The sequence below is a fragment of the Rhamphochromis sp. 'chilingali' genome (genome assembly GCF_963969265.1).
Source record: "Rhamphochromis sp. 'chilingali' genome assembly, chromosome: 15".
In the NCBI taxonomy this organism is placed as follows: Eukaryota; Metazoa; Chordata; class Actinopteri; order Cichliformes; family Cichlidae; genus Rhamphochromis; species Rhamphochromis sp. 'chilingali'.
In genome coordinates, this window is record NC_137942.1 from 36,275,611 (window position 1) to 36,297,252 (window position 21,642).

Consider the following 21,642-nt stretch of genomic DNA (forward strand, 5'->3'; position numbering starts at 1 on the left):
TCTTGCTGCATTTTGTACAAGTTCATACTCAATTTTAAAACAACAACTACACTAAAGCTATTCTGTTATACCTGTATGCAAAAAAAATATTTCATAGTTCAGCAACACTGATCAATCTAATAAACTTAAACCTACACCATCCTCCCTATTCTGGTATTTTAAAGAGTACTTAGCGTAAATATTAAGCAACCTAACTAATAGGGTTCCAACTCCCAGCAACAACAAAAATAAATAAATAAAAAATAGGGAACCACCCCTCACGCTCCACCTCATGATGCTTAATCGACGTAATCAACCTTAATTTGATGCAGTGTGAAAAAAAAATGCACAGAAATCAATTATTTTTCAAGAAATATTAAATAGATTCAACATCTTTCTTCAACAGAACTGCAGACTGCACAGATGGTACCTTCCCAAAGGAAAAAGTACTATAGCTTACTAGGGTATATTAGACTTAACAGTTACTATATACAATAATGGACTTCTATACATTTTACATCAGATTAAAACTTTGGGTGTAAGATTCAGATAAATATTAAATAATTAAAAGCTCGACATTTTAAATGAGAATAAGAAAGAAAAGTATGTCTTTGTGCCCCCTTTTCCCTGTTAATGCCCTATCGGCCCCCCTGGCTAAACTTTGCTAGATCCGCCCCTGCACAGTTACCAGCGTCAGCTACGTAGAAAAAGATCCTGGAGTAGAAACTAATAATAAATAAATTCTAACAACAGCTGATCAAGCTTAAACGTGCTGCTGTTGTTCAGCCGCTGGTTTCCTCTTTCTGGTGCAAAGTGGGCCAAAAACAAACAAGAGACACGGACTTGCGACAGAAAAGCCGATCAGCTGATCATTAAGCAGTTTCACGATTGAAGTAGCAGCAAGAAGAGGCAGTCGCTCGTTAAGCTTAACGCAGGAATGCTTTACAAACATTCAGAGATGGACTTACACACTTGCTTTACTTCTCTCGGAGTAACTTTGTCGGAGATGAAATGCCGGGTTGCTAGCGAAGCTCCACATGCTATCCAGACCACCGACAGGTCCCGCATGCCACTGCCGCTCTATCACGTGATGCATACTGCTCCGACGTGCTAACGTTCTGAGGTGAGTTACGGCGTGTTGCAAGTTTTGTGAGGTACTTTCGTGATATTTAATGGATCGGATTACATTTTTTATTTTTCTCCGATATCCGATCCAGTAATTTAGGTCAGTATCGGACCGATACCGATACGTAATATCGGATCGGTCCATCTCTACTTTAAATCATCAAACTATAAAATATAACTAGAGGAAAAAAAGAGAACTCTACTCATGCTGGGCTACAGGAGGACAGCATGAGAACAGGAAACAAAAAAACCCCTCCTCTGCACAGAAAGCACATAAATGTCCACAGTATAACATTATAGAGCCTAGAGTATTTAAAAGTAGAATGGGAGGCAGAGCCTTCAGTTTTCAGGCCCCTCTTCTGTGGAACCAGCTTCCAGTTTGGATTCAGGAGACAGACACTATCTCTACTTTCAAGATCAGGCTTCAAACTTTCCTTTTTGCTAAAGCATATAGTTAGGGCTGGACCAGGTGACCCTGGATCCTCCCTTAGTTATGCTGCAATAGACGTAGGCTGCCGGGGGATTCCCATGATGCATTGGGTTTTTCCCTTCCAGTCACCTTTCTCACTCACTATGTGTTAACAGACCTCTCTGCATTGAATCATATCTGTTATTAATCTCTGTCTCTCTTCCACAGCATGTCTTTATCCTGTCTTCCTTCTCTCACCCCAACCAATCACAGCAGATGGCCCCGCCCCTCCCTGAGCCTGGTTCTGCTGGAGGTTTCTTCCTGTTAAAAGGGAGTTTTTCCTTCCCACTGTCGCCAAAGTGCTTGCTCATAGGGGGTCATATGATTGTTGTGGTTTCTCTCTATTATTTACAAAGTAAAGTGTGCTGAGGTGACTGTTGTTGTGATTTGGTGCTATGTAAATACAATTCAAGTGAACTGACAAATTAAAATGGAAACTGATTTTAAAACCATCATTAATACCCGTTGATCTCACTTTGCTCACAGAAGAGCATCTGTTAGTACGCGTCAGACATTTTGTCTGTCCAAATATTTTCACCTATGTTGTCATTTCCTTTCTTAGCTGTTACTTTGTGCTCTGCAGGCCTACTTGTTGTTCCTAGAGTATTTAAAAGTAGAATGGGAGGCAGAGCCTTCAGTTTTCAGGCCCCTCTTCTGTGGAACCAGCTTCCAGTTTGGATTCGGGAGACAGACACTATCTCTACTTTCAAGATTAGGCTTCCCGGTCTGGATGGGCCTGGGCCCCCTTTCCCTGGTGGGTCGCGGAGTATGGGGGTGCCTACTGGGGTCAGCGGGGGAGCTGGCCCCAGGGAGGGGTCACTTGCCCCTCCCTTCCTTCCCTCCCCATCTCCAGCTGCCTCCCTCTTCCCGCTCCACCACAACCACCCACACATACAGGACCTTGGAGTAGGGGTATGTCACCAGGGTGCAGAGGAGACTACCCCCCCCCCCCCCCCTCTGTCCCCTTCTGGCTGCCTCTGCCTCAATTTTATCCCACAACTTAGACATTCACATTACTCACACTCTCATTACACATACATATAGGATCTTGGGGGTGGGCACGATACACGGAGTCCAAGTTACCATCAGGGTGTACACCCCACCCCTGGCGTCGTTGCCCACCTCTCAATTTTAAATACACGTAGACATTGAGGGCTAGCAGGAGGGACCATGCGCTTACCTGCTGCTCTCTGGCAGGTAGCTCCATGCCCTCCTGGGTTTTAAATGCACCTTAGAACACACATGCATCAACACTACAATGAGCGGGTGGAGGGAGGTTTGGAGTCTTCTCTCACCCCCGTTCTCTGCGGCCTGCTGGAGCGGGGGGGCTAGGAGGAGGAGTTGGCCGTCCGACTGCGGTCTGGAGTGTGGGGCCTCCCTGCTGCTGCGGAGTCGGGGCGGTCTGCCTCCCCCCACCGCAGGGAAAAGGGTAACACCACCTGGGTCTGGGTGCAGTTCCCCCCTCCAGGGGCAAGGGTACCTAGACCCGGTTTGTAGAGTACGCTTGGGGAGTGTGATCGTGTGTACAGCGTCTCTTTATGTCTGTCTCCACGTTGGTTGAGTGTGGAGTAAGTGCATATGAGAGCATGAGGGTGGGAATGGATGTTTGTATCTGTGTGTGCCTGTATGTCTGTGTCTATATGTCAGGTTGGGTGTCAGGCGCCACCTCTCTGGGGACATCTCAGGCCCTCCAAGGTTTGGAGGCCTATCTCCCCCTACCACCACTTCCCCTGCCAGTGGCGGACTGCCTCAGACATCGGTGCGTTGGTGGTTCTTTGTGTCCGGGGATGGGCGTCCAGGTACACACCGGCTCACTCCTTGGCGGCCGCTTATCGGGGCCTGGAGCCTGGGGCTCGCTCGGGCCACTTCGGAGGTGGGGTGCCCCCGACCTCTTGGCCTGGGGCTCGGTCACTCAGGCACGGCTGACTGCCGGCGGAGCTCACGGGCGCGTCACTGCAACTCCCCCTGGCTTCTGCTCCGCGGCTGCTGAGTGAGCCCTCATCTGGGACTCTCCTCAGCTCTTTCTGGGACAGTGGCGCGGCTGCCCCTCTGTTGGTCTTCCTTGGTCTCTTGTGTTCTGGGGGCCTCTGGATGTCTGGAGTTTTGATCTCCTCCATACCTGCTTCATGCCCTGGAGGACGGGGCTGTGGCCCCCCACACCCTCTAGCAGATCATTACATGAAGGAACCTTTTAAAAAACAAAAAACAAGCGCGTCCATGCTCACAGGTGTACACACGGGTGATCACACCCACAAACTACACCCTTTTTGGCTCCTACCTCAAAGCACACTGTGTTCTGTTGATCTTATGTGCTGCACAATAATGTTTAACATTTAGTATTTACTGTCATATTCCCATATATCATTGTGATGTTGTTTATTCTATTACTCTTGTTCTCTTCTGCTTGTTTTCTTTTTTCTTTCTCAGCAGGTGATCCAGGTGATTGATATATGCATTTTTTTTCCTCTGCCCGTTCTGTTGGTTTTTGTTTTTTGCCCTTCTCCCCCGTCCCTCTTCTCAGCTGTTTCTCTTTCCCTCTTTCTTTCTCCCCTTCTTTCCCCCAGTCAAGTCTGTCCCGTATTCAGTAAGTGAAAATAAAATAAACAATAAAAGGTGAATCAAATGGACCATTACGGCAAGGCTGGGATGGTCAATTTGGTAAAGTAAATCCGTTGGGCATCTTTCTTTGCCTTTAGACAACAATTCTGATGCAAAAGAGCCAAACGGGACAGGCAAAAAAAAAAAAAAAATGATTAGGCTTCAAACTTTCCTTTTTGCTAAAGCATATAGTTAGGGCTGGATCAGGTGACCCTGAATCCTCCCTTAGTTATGCTGCTGGTGGATTCCCATGATGCACTGGGTATTTCTTCTTCACTCACTATGTGTTAACAGACCTCTCTGCATTGAATCATATCTGTTATTAATCTCTGTCTCTCTTCCACAGCATGTCTTTATCCTGTCTTCCTTCTCTCACCCCAACCAATCACAGCAGATGGCCCCGCCCCTCCCTGAGCCTGGTTCTGCCGGAGGTTTCTTCCTGTTAAAAGGGAGTTTTTCCTTCCCACTGTTCGCCAAAGTGCTGCTCATAGGGGGTCATATGATTGTTGGGTTTTTCTCTGTATGTATTCTTGTAGGGTCGACCTTACTATATAAAGTGCCTTGAGGCGACTGTTGCTGTGATTTGGAGCTGTATAAATAAAATTGAATTGAATTGGTATCAGACATAGTGGTGCAATCTAATGATTAATATTTTAATTGATGCTCAGTGCTGCATGTTGCATCCTAAATGTTATGCAGCCATCTGCTGCCAGCTGCCACAGAACTGCAGCATTGTTGTAGATCAATGTCCTAATGCTGTGAATCTAAGACCTGATCATGTTATTGGTTTCAAATGCCTTTGTTTAGACACTTTTTGACCCTGTCCATTGAACGGTCCTAAGATGGCATATCTGAGTGCCACCGCTCCCAAATAACTGAATGGAAACGTGCAGGTAAACAGACACATTAGCTGGAAACCTGTGCTAGGAATCTCATTGCACGAGGACCAATGAATACCTGTGCAGGTGAAACTGCATGTCATTTGCATGTGATGTTTTCAGTTCTCACATATTATTTAAAACAATAACGTCTTTTATGGTTAAATCCTCACTGCAGTTTTGCACAAACTGTAAACACCAAAAATGATTTTAAATTCTCTTAAAATGTAATACTGGGTATTTTATTATTTTATATTTTATTATTGTTATGTTCTTTCTTAATATACCTGTACACTTTGTACATGTTCATGTAAAGCTGAGAAACACGAGCATTACAGGTAAATGTTGCTACACTGATTATCTGTATATGACAATAAAACACTTGTCGACTGGACACTACAGCTTAGCACTGTTAATACGAAAGCCTACTTTTAGCATACTTCCGTCGGGCCGGCTTCCCTGTCGCTCAGTCGTAGCCTGTTTTCCATACAAATGGGTTCATGGCAGAGTTGCACTGTGTCGGTACAGCCACATATTGCCGCAAGTTGTCCAATCAGCAATAGGGTCCACTCGAACGACGAAAAGGAGCGTAGGCGTTCACGGGAGTGCTGCGCGGTCACGTTATTCTGCTGTCACGAGCCTGATCCGAGCCGTACAGTGCAGGCTAACGAATTGGAGCGGACATCAGCTATTCAGGACATAATATTTTTAACCAAATTTAGTGCGCGAATAGAGAGCTCAAGGAAGTCCGACCGCTGGTTGGTATTTGAGACGCTCTATTGAGTTATTCCGATCGACCGGTGATGTGCTCCAGTATTTGAATGATATTGCTAGTCAGCTAGCTAGCTGTTAAGCTAGCTTTACGTTACGTGACTCGAAGTAATTGAACAATATACTCTCGGACAGCATTCTTACTAACACGTCTGAGTGCATTTAGCTTTAAGACATTTATCAGTAGCCGTTTTTATCTTTAGCAAATTTTTGTGGTATGAGTTATACGTAATTTCCAATCCAAGGTAGATGAGGATTGAATGAAATAACGTTAGCTTGCCATAGCCAAGGAAACAAGCCAGCTAACAGGGATAACGTTAACTTATCCCGCTACTTGTTGATAGACTGCCATCCAGCGGATCTAGTAAATGCTACCTGAGTTACCCACCTAAAAGCAGCGACCGAACCTGGTAGGCAGCAGTCAGTCACAAAGTTGCAGACAGGCAAACGGCTACTACTAAACATCAAGTTTGCCATCGTCGACTCCAGTCCGCTGTGAGAGGGTGACCGGCATCAGTGTTTTTCGGAGAAGGCCAGAGTGAGGACAGAAACCTGCAGACATGCCGGCTGTGTCGAAAGGAGATGGAATGCGCGGATTGGCTGTTTTCATTTCGGACATTAGAAACTGTGAGTTACCTTTCTGTATGCTTCTTCATCATATGTGTTGTTATTTCATTGTGTCGTCAAAGTTGACATGGCTAATGTCGTTGCTGGTGATCGTCTCACACGTCATGCAGCGTTGTCATGTGGTAACCTCGACGCAGAAAGCTGTATCTAAAAAATCAGTTTGGTAACGTTTAGTGAAACAATCAATGATTTCTTACGTATTGACAGTAACGTGACGGTGGTGAAGTCACCTGCAGGAACAGAATAAGCGATGTTAGGCTTGGAGTGGCGGCGCTGATCAAACGCTTCCTGTTGTGTAGTTGTACATGTTGGAGAGCTCGGGGACGAAAGTTCATTGAAATTTAGTGTCGTGTCAGGACGCTCCACATGCAGGGAAGGAAGACTGAAGCTCACACGGAAACCAGTGGTTGGTATTTAAAACAACAACAAAAGGAGCAAAGTATAAAAAATAATAATAAACAATACTAATACGTGTAACAAAATGCTACATATATCCAGCAATTGACTTCAAAGTTTTATATAAATGTCTTTTTTTGTCAGTTTCCTAGTAATATTTATTCCAGTAATGACGTGAATACCACTTTTCACTGTTACTGAGTAGTAACAAGAACATAGGAAGTAGTTGCCATCTACTGTTTCCTTTTTGCTGTGATTACACATGCCAGTGCTTGATGTGCTTGTCACTGCACACCTGACAGTTCTTCCAGGCTTACACTGACAGGCAGTAATGGCTACTTCATGGTCGAATGTTTGATACCTCCAGCTTTCACTGTGTTATTCTGCCTTTTGGGCACATTTAAAGAGAAATTCAGCAGAAAATAAAAATGTGGACCAACAACTAGTGTAAATGTTCAAAGTGACGAATATTGCAAACATTTGCAGAGGCGTCTAGATGACTTGTTTTCAAACGTGCTGTATCAGGCAGGCAGACATCTCCAAACACATGTGATTTGTAGCCTTGGGAAATACACTGGATTACATGTTATCAAATACTCATTTGAAATAAATAGTAATAACATGACAGGCTGTATTGGAATGTTATTGACAAAAACCTGTGAGAATGAATTTCAGTCTTGTTATGTCAGCAACACACTTATGTAAATCAGACTGTGCAACTGGTTGTTTTTTGTCTTTATATTTCATTTGGAGGTACTGGATGAGGCGTATCTGTGCTAATGGAAGCCTGTTAGAAACAGTTGTCTGCTGCCTGGCCAGTTGGGGAGTGTACCACTTCTTGGGCAGATGGTAGTTAGAAAGCTTTAACTCATCAGCCATGCTGGTTGGTAGCCGTCTATCGCTGTTTGAGCAGGAAGGCGGGCTGCAGGATGACCCATGATTAAATCCCATTCATTTATCATCATCATTGCTTTTCATGGTAAAAATGTCTTTTACTGACAAGCTCTTTGGCTTCTGCTGTTCCAGTGTTGCTTAACATTATAGCTGTTTAAGCAGAAAGTAGATCTGTCTTTAACTGTAGTGTTACTTCTTCAGACTAAACACGAATTAGGTCAGTGATTGGCAAATGCAGGCACATGGTCAGTAGGGCTGAACGAATATGGAAAATAATCTAATTGCGATTTTTTTGCCCCAATATTGCGATTGCGATGCGATATGCGATTATTTTTTAAGGTCTTTGTCTTCTGTATTATTAAACAAAGACAAGCAATACATCATATAGTATGGCCAATACTATATTACATTAATTTTAAACTGTTCTTTCCTGGAAGACAGACCTCTGTTATGATGACATGAGGTGATGCATGAATTGATGACTGACATTTTTATTTAACTTCTTCAATCACAACAGTATATTTGAACATACACAATAGTTTATTTTTAGCTTACAAACATCTGAGCATAAAGTGCTGACAAGGAACCCTGGTGTAAACATTAAAATGAAAGTCAGTACAATGTGCAGATTGCAGAAATATACATAAACAAAATCAGTGGCTTTACCACACTCAGTTTTTCGACATCTGTGAACTACTAGACAGTCATTCAATTAAAAAATAATATTAAATAAATAAAACTAATAAATAAAAAATACACACATCTTACTGATCTCTGCAGTCAGTAACATTACACATAAAGTGCAAACATAATAGCAATTGTATAAACACACACACAAACACACCTTTAAAGTTTAAAGGCGTGAAATTGGACGGTCTAGTTCTGATTAGCGTCACCGCTGTCTCGGTGGAGTTTAATAAACTCGGCCGTCTGCTTCTTGCTATCTAAAATATAACCAGACACTGGTGTAAATTCTCGACTGTCTCATACTTCTGTTTAATAAGTTTTCTGTTTGACGTTTAGTCAGCTGTGTGAAAACCAAGGAGGAACCCACCCGGGGGATTAATAAAGTTTTATTTTATCTAATCTAATAACTTTAATCTCAGCCAAACCGATTTACTCACGAACAAACAAAACACTGAAAAAAGCCCAACAATAACATTTTTAGGTTGTCTAAGTGACTTATATATTACGTTTAACCCGAGCAGCGAAACTCCGCGGTGATCTGAAAATGATGTGCCGGGAGTTGTGCCGTTCTCGGCCGCATCAGTAACCCTCGAGCTCCCGGCTAGCTGTCGAGCTGGTGGGTAGCAGACGCCTCTGAAAACGTCGAAGCACTTTTGCAAATATGGGATATCTTGATAAACCGAGCAGATATTTGATGTTTACACAACTACTTTCTCGCCTGAAAATATGTTAAAAGTTTATTTTGTGACCCAGAAAGATTAGTATGAGTAATTTTAAAACTTAGTAGCGGTCGCCATTGCTGGAAACTGGAGTTTGGCTGGGCCGCGCTATGAATTCTGGGATATGGTAGTAATTTGGACAGCCTTCGGCGCGTCGCTGTGACGTAATCGGTCTACAAATGCGGCCTCAGGAGGATGCAGCCCATGAATTTGGACATGTCCAGAGTATAATTGCAGCCTTTGCGGTTAGAAAATTGCACTTGATCATGTCGCGATATTATCGCAAATGCGATATATCGTTCAGCCCTAATGGTCAGGCAGTGGTTTAGGGAGAGCTTGTTGTGGCAGAACATGTGTTTTCAGTATCGTTTGATCATGTTCGGTTAATTATGGCCAAAATCATGATCAGGACGCTGTTGTGTCTGTTCTGTTTGATAGGGCCGAAGCACTTATAGTTCATTTCGATTTTATGAACATGGCACCAATTGAAAACAATAGTTGCTTCATATTGTAAAGTAAAAGTGGCATGGAGATTTTGCCATGAAACAGGAAGTTGTTGTTGTGAAATCTGGTCGTGTAATGTCCCAAGATGGGCCGTAGCCTAAACCCAGCTGAAGCCAGGTATTTGGCAACATTGTGAGGCTTTGTATTTGAGGAAACTCCTCGTGGGGATCTTACTGGATCAATTTTAAAATGGGATATTTTTTTCTGCAGGAACATCCCAAAGCCTTCCAGTTCATCTATGTGAGCTCACAGCAGAGCGAGACTAAAGATTGATACAGAAATGTGTCATCTTCCTTTTGCGATACTTTATCAACACACCATTGTCAAATATCAGTGGTGAGCGAGCCTGAATGTTCATCCAGTATGCAGGCTCTCTAACTGACCTCACTCATCCCAGCCTGTTTGACTTCATGGGGACACTCGTCCAAACAAGAGTTTATTCATTTGCTGGGGTGCAGAACATTGAATAAAGGATGGATAGTGAGAGCAAGTCAGAGTATTATTCTGTTAAACCGACACTAACAAACAGCCTCCAGTATTTATTTCAGTTTTTTAATGCATTTCTTTAATAACATGCTAGCAGGTGCACAGCGGTGCTGTTGGTAACACTGAGAGTCGTTGGCTCCAGTCCAGTCGGCGCTCTTTCAGTTGGACTTTATTTGTTCACTTCAGTTTTAGTTATACAGATCGGCAGCCTGGCCCAGGGTCTACCCTGCTTCTCACTCCATGACAGCTGGGACAGGTTCCTGATGGAAACATAGTAGAACAGCAACAACGGGAGTCATCACACAGTTATTTTAACAGTGTGTTGAATGGAGTAAAGTAATTCCTGCTTTCTGTCTTGCAGTTAGAGCTGAGCGATAAAACAATAGAAATCCTGCAGAAACATAGTGGCTTCATAGCTGTAAAAACATGGTCATTATAAAGTCGGTCGAGCTCGTTCCATCCGTGTTTTGACAGAAAACATGAAAGGTCAACAGCAGTTGCACAGGTCGCAGGTCTGATTCATACAGACGACTAACTGCCAACTCCGTTTAGGCCGTAGTGCCCGTCGTGGACCCTCTGTTCCCCTTGGACAATAAGCGGTTCTCAGTTTTACTTTTGTTCTGCTTTGTTTACACTGTAAACTTTGTTGAATTTATGGTGAAGACTCACACAAAGGCTTTCACACTTTCCATTTTTGGGTTTGTTTCCCAACAATTGAAAATTGTTTGTTTTTATACCAAAAACCAGCGATAGAGGCGCTCAGCTGTGAAAGGCTGGATATTGTGGACACCCACCTTTGAGGGGACATTTTAGTGTCACGGTCAGGAGTCAAGTGTTGTTTCAAATCTTGTGAGCATAATAAGATGAGAAAAGTGTTTCCTAGGGGTTTCTTTTTCATACCGTACGTACATCTGCTAGCAGGTGGAGGGCTTTTTGTTTGTTTTTCCCGCTTTAGGCTGCAGTGGCTTCAACACAGACCACATAAGATGTGTGGAAGTTGGGCAATTTAAAAGTAGGAGCCATCAGACAACCAGACAGCCTTTATAGAGGATTACATTGGTTCCCATGTTGTGGGGATAACCTAGACTTGGTCACAAACTAGAGATGGCACGATACCACTTTTTTATGTCCGATACCGATACCGATATCATAAATTTGGATATCTGCCGATACCGATATGAATCCGATATAGTGTTTTTTAATCAACAAAACTGTTTTTTAAAATATCTTGCTGCATTTTGTATAAGTTCATACTCAAGTTTAAAACAACAACTACACTAAAGCTATTCTGTTATACCTGTATACAAAAAAAATATTTCATAGTTCAGCAATACTGATCAATCTAATAAACTTAGACCTACACCATCCTCCCTATTCTGGTATTTTAAAGAGTACTTAGCGTAAATATTAAGCAACCTAACTAATAGGGTTCCAACTCCCAGCAACAACAAAAATAAATAAATAAAAAATAGGGAACCACCCCTCACGCTCCACCTCATGATGCTTAATCGACGTAACCAACCTTAATTTGATGCAGTGTGAAAAAAAATGCACAGAAATCAATTATTTTTCAAGAAATATTAAATAGATTCAACATCTTTCTTCAACAGAACTGCAGACTGCACAGATGGTACCTTCCCAAAGGAAAAAGTACTATAGCTTACTAGGGTATATATATTAGACTTAATAGTCACTATATACAGTAATTGACTTCTATTCATTTTACATCAAATTAAAACTTTGGGTGTCAGATAATTATTTATTAAAAGCTAGACATTTTAAATGAGAATAAGAAAGAAAAGTATGTCTTTGTGCCCCCTTTTCCCTGTTAATGCCCTATCGGCCCCCCTGGCTAAACTTTGCTAGATGCGCCCCTGCACAGTTACCAGCCGTCAGCTACGTAGAAAAAGATCCTGGAGTAGAAAGTAATATTAAATAAATTCTAACAACAGCTGATCAAGCTTAAACGTGCTGCTGTTGTTCAGCCGCTGGTTTCCTCTTTCTGGTGCAAAGTGGGCCAAAAACAAAGACGGACTCGCGACAGAAAAGCCGATCAGCTGATCATTAAGCAGTTTCATGATTGAAGTAGCAGCCGGAGAGCGAGAGGCAGTCGCTCGTTAAGCTTAACGCAGGAATGCTTTACAAACATTCAGAGATGGACTTACACACTTGCTTTACTTCTCTTGGGGATAACTTTGTCGGAGATGAAATGCCAGGTTGCTAGCGAAGCTCCACATGCTATCCAGACCACCGACAGGTCCCGCATGCCACAGCCGCTCTATCACGTGATGCATACTGCTCCGACGTGCTAACGTTCTGAGGCGAGTTACGGCGTGTTGCAAGTTTTGTGAGGTGCTTTCGTGATATTTAATGGATCGGATTACATTTTTTATTTTTCTCCGATATCCGATCCAGTAATTTAGGTCAGTATCGGACCGATACCGATACGTAATATCGGATCGGTCCATCTCTATCACAAACATTGACAGAGTTCTTGCAAGGCTTCAAAAATCCACATCCACCCTCACCAAATCAGGTGGACCCTACACTAATGCATGACCAACCACCTGTTGGAATTCCTTATATGAGGAATTTCTTAATCAGACCGTGTGTATAGTCCCAGCAGGGGACACGTGGCAGCTACAGAGATACAATCTAAGAAACAGAAGCACACAACTCACCTCCGTCTTACCATTAATGTCAGAAATACAAGTCTAGGGCAGGGCTCTAGACCAGCGGCCCCCAACCCCCGGGCCTCGGACCGGTACCGGTCCGTGAGTCGTTTGGCACCGGGCCGCGAGAGTTGAGGCTCAGGTGTGAAATGTGTAGTTTTCAGGGTTTTTATTGGTTTTCAGCGTTATTTTGTTATCGTTTTTATCGTTAACTCTGTTTTCCTGGGTCTTTTCACGTGTGTTATGAATAAACCTTCTTTTTTTAGTTTTATTTTGTTGTATTTATCCGCGACACCTTAAAGGCCGGTCCATGAAAATATTGTCGGGCATAAACTGGTCCGTGGCGCAAAAAAGGTTGGAGACCGCTGCTCTAGACTAACTCTTTGCCACGGTTGCACCGGTGCGCCTAACTTTTTCTCTTAGGCACATCAGCACAAAAGTTAGGTGCACCCAAATTTTTCAACTGCATTGCTTAACACCGCAGTAAGAGTAATATTAAACCATTGTTGGAAACTGGAATTGGCTGCAGTCCTGGGATAGGTGACGAGCCAGGTGACGAAGGCTGTCCCAATTCGAAGGCTTAGTTTTAATATTACTCTTTCTGGGTCACAAAATAAACTTTAAAGATATTTTCAGGCGAGAATGTAGCTGTGTGAACTTCAAATATCTGCTCGGTCCCAGATCTGATGCACACACTGGAACTCTTTCCCATGTTGCTGTCTGTGTTTATTGTGCTGTGGTGTGTTGATATCTGTGCATTCCTGTATTATCCTTCTGTGTTACACATTTCGATGTTTTTTTCCTCGCTACCTGGCCTGACCTGTCTCCCCAATGTGATGTTTGTGTTGTATGTACGGTTGGCAAGGTCTGTCATCTCGGTTGTGGGCAAAAGACCTGCAACTGACAAATAAAGGCTCTCTCATCTCATCTCAAGACGTCGCATATTTGCAAAAGTGCTCGAAGTTTTTGGAGACATCTGTTACCCACCAGCTCGACGTTTTGTGAGATCTCTCAAAAGTTCATCTTCATTTTTTTCTCCTATGTCCCTTGCAGGGCTCCGTAGTTATCCAAACATTTTGTCAAATAGTTTCAGTCAAAGAAAAATGAAAACGGTCTCACGATTAGCTGTTGCTGGTTTGCGCGATCTTAAAGTTGCCTTCAGTGGCCAGATCTGTCCACCTCTGAATGCTGATGCTACACGAGTGTCTTTGTGTTTTTAACCTTATCAGGTAAGAGCAAGGAGGCTGAGATCAAACGGATTAATAAAGAGCTGGCCAACATCCGCTCCAAGTTCAAAGGGGACAAGGCTTTGGATGGCTACAGCAAGAAGAAGTATGTCTGCAAGCTGCTCTTTATCTTTCTGCTTGGCCATGACATTGACTTTGGACACATGGAGGCCGTCAACCTGCTGAGCTCCAACAAGTACACAGAGAAACAGATTGTAAGTCTTTCACAGCGTTGTAGTCTTGTTCTTTAAATGCATGTCAGTGTGTGAGATGCATGCAAGTGTTGCACTACTGTGTGTGTGTGTGTGTGTGTGTGTAGTATAAAAGCCCTTTGAGTGCTACGTAGCAGTATAAAAGTGCTGTATGAACATGGGCTGCATTTCCACTTTTCACGTGTCCACTAAACACTGTGACCAAGCGTTCACAGCTGGCCCACTTCTGCTCCAGTGTACAGGAGGGACTCAAACACCCGATCCCTGACCCGTTGAGGCTCACCAGATATAAGACGTGAGAGTGTTGACAGCATCATTTCCCTGTTTTATTGAATAAAAACAGAATTAGATTATTTGTGACATAGCTAACGTGGTAGTCCTTTACTTCACGTCACTACCAGCTGTGATTCGTCACCGCCGCACGCTTTTCCAGGGTGTTTTTATTTATACTTACATTTTAGGAAAAAACATGAAGCCCTGTGTGGATTCATGTATTCTTTGAAATGCTGTTTGAAAAAACTGAAGTAAATGTTTGCAGAACAAATCCTTCTGCTGCTGAGACCTTTTCATTTCCTGACTGTGGGGTGTGGAGAGTTTCCTCAGGAACAGGAAATGTTTAGTTAGCAGAATAAGGATGATTCAGGATCCATGTGGTTTGAGAAGTGACTGCTGCGACTGACTCAACACGACCGCTAATAAGCTCCAGACCTTCACCCTGATCCGAGCTGGGAACTTTGATTTCTACCAAGTTTACAAACAAGTGTGTAAACCTGTAGCACTTCCTGTGGTTTGTTTCACACAGTGTTGCAGCGTACACCTGGGCTCGGATCACGTTCACACAATAAACAAACGGCTCTGGAGTTCCTTTGGAGCCGTACTGAGACCAGCTTCAAAGGGTCTCGGTGCAGGTGTTCAACTGCAGGTGTGAGAGCACACGTAGCTAGGGATGGGTATCGTTTAGGTTTTATCCGATACCGGTGCCAAACCGGTACTTTTGAAATGGTGCCGGTGCTTAAACGGTGCTCAAACCGGTGCTTAAAGAATGAAGAACACAAACTTTGTCCAAAAACCTCTCATGTTCAGCTGTTTTTTGTAAAAAGATAACAATGTTAGCCTTTTCTGCAGCTATGGGGCATATATGGTATCACTCTTGGCTGGAAGCAGTGCTTAAACAATGGAAAAAATACAAACTTTATCCTAAACCTCTCATGTTTAACTGTTTCCCTCTTTTTCTTTGGTCATTTTAGCCTTTTTGGCCAGGGTGAAGGGAGCATCTGCCATCAAACAAGAAGACAGCAGCATGTAGCTATGATGATGTTTGCTAGTTCACCTTACATGCATTAATGTAATAACGTGGTTAGCCTACTCAACGTAAATTACACACGAACAACATTAAGCTACTCACGCAGAGAAGAACGGCTGCTGCTGCATCATCATCCTCATCATTTCTGCTACACTGGCAGGGCTAGGGGCCAGGACTCTATTCTTCGGGTTTTTGGGGATGTTGCTCCGGGTCCGATAACAGGCACCACACCCGCAGTAGATGTGCTCGGTGTGAGGTCTCGCAGCAAGCTATCAAATACGGCGCATTTCTGGGCTTTTAAAAAAAACGCTATGCGTCGCCAGGTGTTTCATCAGATTCGAGGTGTTACCTCCTTTGACAGTATCACAGTATCAGCTTAAAGCACTTGTTGCTGCTGAGTTTGCATCTTTTGCTGTGAAGTACAGCCAGACTTTGACCGCTTCACCTTGGGCATTTTTAATCTGTAGCTCTGCTCTAAAAGAACATACATACCTGGCCCCGCCTACTATCCTCGGAAACATAAAATGATTGGCTAGAATCCAAAGTGTGTCACAGCTCAGGAAAAAAAAGCAGCGAAATGTGCGCTGCTTTTCGGTCTGGTTACTACCGTTTATGTCAGAACACCGGTACCCATCCCTACACGTAGCACACATGCAGTGACTGCTGTTGCTGAGTGGGATCAGCTTTCCTAATGAATTTTGGGATGAACCATTTCTTTACATAGTTTTAAGATCTGATCTATGAAGCCTTAATCCAGGTGTTTCTATTAAAAGAGAGACCTCTGTAGACCCAGTACAGCAGATACTGAGTGTATAACAGGCGTCAGCTGGTCATTTGTGTCACAGCTCGTTAGTTTCACATGACACCTGATACTCTCGCTGTGTCCCAAAATGTCGGCCGCGTCCTCCTGAGGCCGCATTTGTAGGCCGATTACGTCACAGCCAGGTGATGAAGGCTGTCCCAGTTCGTCGACTCCTTCAAATGCGGCCGACAAATCCGTCCTTCATTTCCCCGAATTTGAAGGATGGGTCGGGTGTGTCCTTCGTGGCCCACCATTCCAGTTTCCAACAATGGCGGCAGCTAGTTAGTTTTAATATTACTGTTATTAATCTTTCTGGGTCACAAAATAAACGTTTAACATATTTTCAGGCGAGAATGAATCTGTGTAAACCTGAAATATCTGCTCGGTTTATCAAAACATCGCATATTTGCAAAAGTGCGCCGACGTTTTCGGAGACGTCTGTTACCCACCAGCTCGACAGCTGACCGGGAGGTCGAGGGTCACTGAAGCCGCTAAGAACAACGAACTCCCAGCTTCATCGTTTTCAGACCCACCGCCGTCTTTCGCTGCTCAGGTTAAACATGATATATGAGTCACTCAGATAACTTAAAAATGTTATTGTTTGGCTTTTTTCGGTGTTTGATTGGTTCCTGAGTAAATCAGTTTGGCTGAGATTTAAAGTTATTAGGTAAAATAAAACTTTATTAACCCATCGGGTGGTTTTCACACAGCTGACTAAACGTCAAACAGAAAACTGATTAAACAGAAGTGTGAGACAGTCGAGAGTTTACTCCAATGTCCTGTTATATTTTAGACAGCAAGGAGCAGACGGCCGAGTTTATTAAACTCCACCGAGACCGCGGTGACGCTGATCTGAAGGCTAGACCGTCTAATTTCACAGCCTCGCACTTCCGGCCTTCTCGGTCTTCGGAGGACCCGGCCCACGTAGACTGCAAAGGCCGGGTCCTCCGAAGGATGCGGCTTAGGTTTTGGGACACAGCTCCTGTTAACCTGTGAGTGTGCTAACATCATAACACAACGTGGGTGACACAGCAGCTGGTGTAAACTGCTTAGTCCACAAAATCGTGACACATGCAGAGCACACGCTGTGGGATGCTGTGTTTGAAAGCCACTCACTGTTACTGTCGATGTGGATTTGTCCAGGGCTACCTGTTCATCTCAGTGCTGGTGAATAGCAATAGTGAGCTAATCCGTCTGATCAACAACGCCATCAAGAACGACCTGTCCAGCCGCAACCCCACCTTCATGTGCCTGGCGCTTCACTGTATTGCGAACGTGGGAAGCCGTGAGATGGCCGAAGCCTTTGCCAGTGAGATCCCTCGGATACTGGTTGCAGGGTAAGTGTTTTTGATGCTTCACTGTTGTTGGGTTGTTTTTGTACTTATTTTAGATTAACTCCTGTTAACTGTGATACTGTGAATGTGATGCAACGCAGTGATACGATGGACAGTGTGAAACAGTCAGCGGCCCTTTGTCTGCTGCGGCTCTATAAGACTTCTCCCGACTTGGTGCTGATGGGTGAATGGACGTCCCGTGTAGTGCACTTACTCAACGACCAACACATGGTAAGAGCACAGAGGTCATTCAGCAGCAGGACCCTTCATGCTGTGGAGGACTTAGCATCGCGTGGGCCGCTTGTTCTGCTCAGTGTTCCTTCCTGTCGACAGTGACTTATGGTAAATGGCCTGTATTTATATAGCGCTTTACTAGTCCCTAAGGACCCCAAAGCGCTTTACACATCCAGTCATCCACCCATTCACACACACATTCACACACTGGTGATGGCAGCTACATTGTAGCCACAGCCACCCTGGGGCGCACTGACAGAGGCGAGGCTGCCGGACACTGGCGCCACCGGGCCCTCTGACCACCACCAGTAGGCAACGGGTGAAGTGTCTTGCCCAAGGACACAACGACCGAGACTGTCCGAGCCGGGGCTCGAACCAGCAACCTTCCGATTACAAGGCGAACTCCCAACTCTTGAGCCACGATCGCCACTTATCATTAGAGCATTAGAACTCAGTAAATACTCTAAGAAGGATAATATCCTAGGTCATGTAAATCCTAACCTTTCAGCCCAGCTGAGCACCTGTGGACGTGTCATTGGTTCATTTCAGTTTTATTTACATTATGCTAAATCACAAAAACAGCACTTTATATTGTGAGTCCCTACAGTGATGTAGAGAAACCCCTCCAACGATCAGACATCCCCCTGTGGGAGAGCACTTGGTGACGGAGGGAAGGAAAAACTCTTTGAATAGGAGGAAAGGTCCGGTATAACCAGGCTTAGCGAGGGGCGGGGCCATCTGCTGTGACTGGTGGTTACATGAGGAGGCCAAAGACGCGCTGTGGAAGAGAGCCAGAGATGAATACGAACTAACCAATCCGAGCATGGAGTGGTTCCCAGAGCTTAAAGGCTTTCAAACATGTTGAGCGCCATCTTGTGCCAGTGCTGAGCGTGACTTCATCGGGTTGGCTGGTTGATGGTAACATACACTTAGATTTGTTTATGTTAGCTAACTAGTGACAGAACCATAACTGGGTGGGATATAAGGAAACCAAAATCAGTCTAAGCGATCACTTTTATAGTAACCCAAGCACAGCCAAACAGCTGCTGGTGTTTGGGGAGGTCTTACTCCATCACCCCATCACACACACAAACCTACTTTCCCTGCAGACGTGCTGATGGCATTCGCTAAGAATCATAGTTCTGTTTGTGGTGTGATGTTCTTGGAAAAAGAAAGATTGTTCTGTTCATGAGATAGAGCTGATCGCAGCAGCCGATTGTGCCGCTCGTACATCTGGCCACACCAGGAAAAATCTGTTCCTGACTCCATCCTGTCACCTGACCAGGCTCTCCTCCACACTCTTCTCATTCATAAAGAGCTTCACTAAAACGAACATCACAGCTGTTTCAGTGCCGCTAGCCAAACAACACAAAAAGGCTCCTTAAGGAACCGAGTGGACGGTACATCCTTGTACATCCCCTGTAGTTTTCCTTCTGGCCAGTTTATTCCCCTCACCCGACCGACAGGGTGGATGTCTGTCCCTGCCTGATCCTGGCTCTGCCGGAGGGTTCTGTCTGTCAAAAGGGAGTTTGTCCTTCCCACTATCGCCAAGTGCCTTTTCACAGGGCGATCGTTGGGTTTCCTTCTGATATTGTAGCTTTTTTATCTTCTGATATGAACTCTGTTGAGGCAGCTGTTGTTCAGACTTGGTACAATATAAATTGAACTGGGTTAGTGACTCAGCATAAGTCTGTATAGGCGCCAAAGCAGCGGTGGTATTTGTTTTTACCGGAACGTTTTAACTGTAGAATAATGAGAACAATGACTGAATGAACCCTGTAACACTTCAGAGTCCTGCACTTTGTTTTCACATGATTAAATTTTCTGCCTGCATTTGTCTGTTTTTCAATGAGCCACTGAAACATGTTGTGATGTACCAGTTGTCTCCGCTGTGATGAATCGGTGCGGTTACTCATTTTCTCTTTGTGGGTGGGGTTAGGGTGTAGTGACAGCAGCCATCTCCCTCATCACCTGCCTGAGCCAGAAGAATCCAGACGAGTTTAAGACGTGCGTTTCCCTCGCCGTCTCCCGCCTCAGCAGGGTGAGTGTCAGAAACAATTGTATGTAAAATGTTCATGTTTGTAACTCTCACTGTTGATGCTGCTCATTAGTCTCGGTGTTAGCTCAGGATTCCCAGATGTACCGAGTCAGTCACGTGTTGAAGCTGAACCTGCAGGGTTGGACCCGCTGACTGGCCGTTACATTTAAGCCGCTTCTTCTTTCTACTCGCAAAGAAACAAGGCAGCCTCCCAGATAAATACACAGACAGACTATGGCCTCCTGCACAGTAAATCCACATGGATATCTGGGATATTTAATACACAGCGTTTGGTGAATAAGAGGGGTGAAAAACACACACTGGTTTTTTATCCTTCATTTATTCCTGTTTGTTGTTCAAATATGCCGTGTACACTTCTCCATCAGTAGTAGCAGAAAGGCACCCTCCACCTGCAGAGCTGAATGAACCAGCAGCTTCTCGATGGTGTTGCACAGCAGATCCAAATCAACAGTGCTGCATTCATAAATCAGTTAGGAGAAGATCCCAACTCGTGGTTAGTTTGTCACGAGTTAACACAGAGAGGCAGACAACCACTCACACCGCACATTCGCACCAATTTACAATCACCACTTAACCCAGAGCTTCCCAAAGTGTGGGGCGCGCCCCCTAGGGGGGGCCCAGAGCCATTGCAGGGGTGGGTGCGGTATGAAAAGGGAAAAAACCCAAAAACGCTTGGACACTGCTAGCACGGGGCGCCCACACAAACACAAAGCAGGAGATGAAGCATCGCTGAATATGTTTCCAAACCAACTTCATTCCAAGCCAAAGACTAGAAAATATGGTGAAGCAAATCTGCCCTTTGGCTTCACCTGCACAGGTGCCGAGGTAGGTCTCCCTGCAGGATTGGTCTTTCCTTCGTCGGGAGCAGCGCTGGGCTGTTTAAATCAAGTTACAGCGGGATACAAATAACATCAGGCTGATCCTGCCACAGTTTGTTCCCCGGTTCAAATCACGGACAAACAGAATCCCACAGCTGTTTGTTTTTAAACCTATTTTGCACAGAGAAGCATTTTTTTGAAAAATGTATTGATGCAATGTTGAATATTATTACACAGGAAAAAAAACAACTACATGTAAAATAATGACACCGTGAGCCTCTGCCTTTGTAATGGAGGGACAGTAACTGCGTGTAAATCTGCAGACAGTCAGATTAACAGTATTTCGTCTCTATCTGTCATTCTGCAATTCATCTCATGTAAACAATAACGTGGCCACAGCGTGACGTGAAAAAGGCACATAGCTTTGACGTTGCGTGACGAACTCTGTATTCCTCGTTCACACGTAAACGCAAAAAAGGAGTTTTAAAAAAATCTCCGTTCTCGGTGATTCGCCGTTTACGTGGACGAAACAGCTGCGTGTTCAAAAACACCCGTGTAGGTGCGGACGCAGCGTAAAAGAGTTAGTAGTTTATTTTATTACTACCTGTAATTTATTGCAGTTTACTTGTATTTGCTTATGTGTTTACTAAATGTTTGAGGTGTGAAATAAACCGCAACGGGGCAAAATATGGGCGTGTGTGGTTGGAGGATGTGTTTGTGCGCGGGGGGGGGGGGGGGTTCTTGTAAAACAAAGGGGGCCTAGGAAAAAAAGTTTGGGAACCACTGACGGTGTTTGGACTGTGGGGGGAGCCACACTCCACACAGAAAGGCCAGCCAGTGGGTTCGACC

At 44.4% G+C, this 21,642-nt stretch overlaps 1 protein-coding gene across 3 annotated transcripts in view; it reads left to right on the forward strand.

Moving 5' to 3' along the window:
- Positions 1–5,637: 5,637 nt before the first annotated feature.
- ap2a1 (adaptor related protein complex 2 subunit alpha 1) overlaps positions 5,638–21,642 on the forward strand; it is a 39,313-nt gene continuing 23,308 nt past the window's right edge. Inside the window, exons 1-5 of one of the 3 annotated variants that reach the window (XM_080906543.1) lie at positions 5,638–6,447; positions 14,035–14,246; positions 17,492–17,685; positions 17,784–17,913; positions 19,856–19,957. In XM_080906543.1, the coding sequence (XP_080762669.1) occupies positions 6,381–6,447; positions 14,035–14,246; positions 17,492–17,685; positions 17,784–17,913; positions 19,856–19,957 (705 nt within the window). In that variant the 5' untranslated portion in view covers positions 5,638–6,380. The remainder of the gene's footprint in view (positions 6,448–14,034; positions 14,247–17,491; positions 17,686–17,783; positions 17,914–19,855; positions 19,958–21,642) is intronic. The other 2 variants (XM_080906545.1, XM_080906544.1) reach the window with 2 other exon arrangements.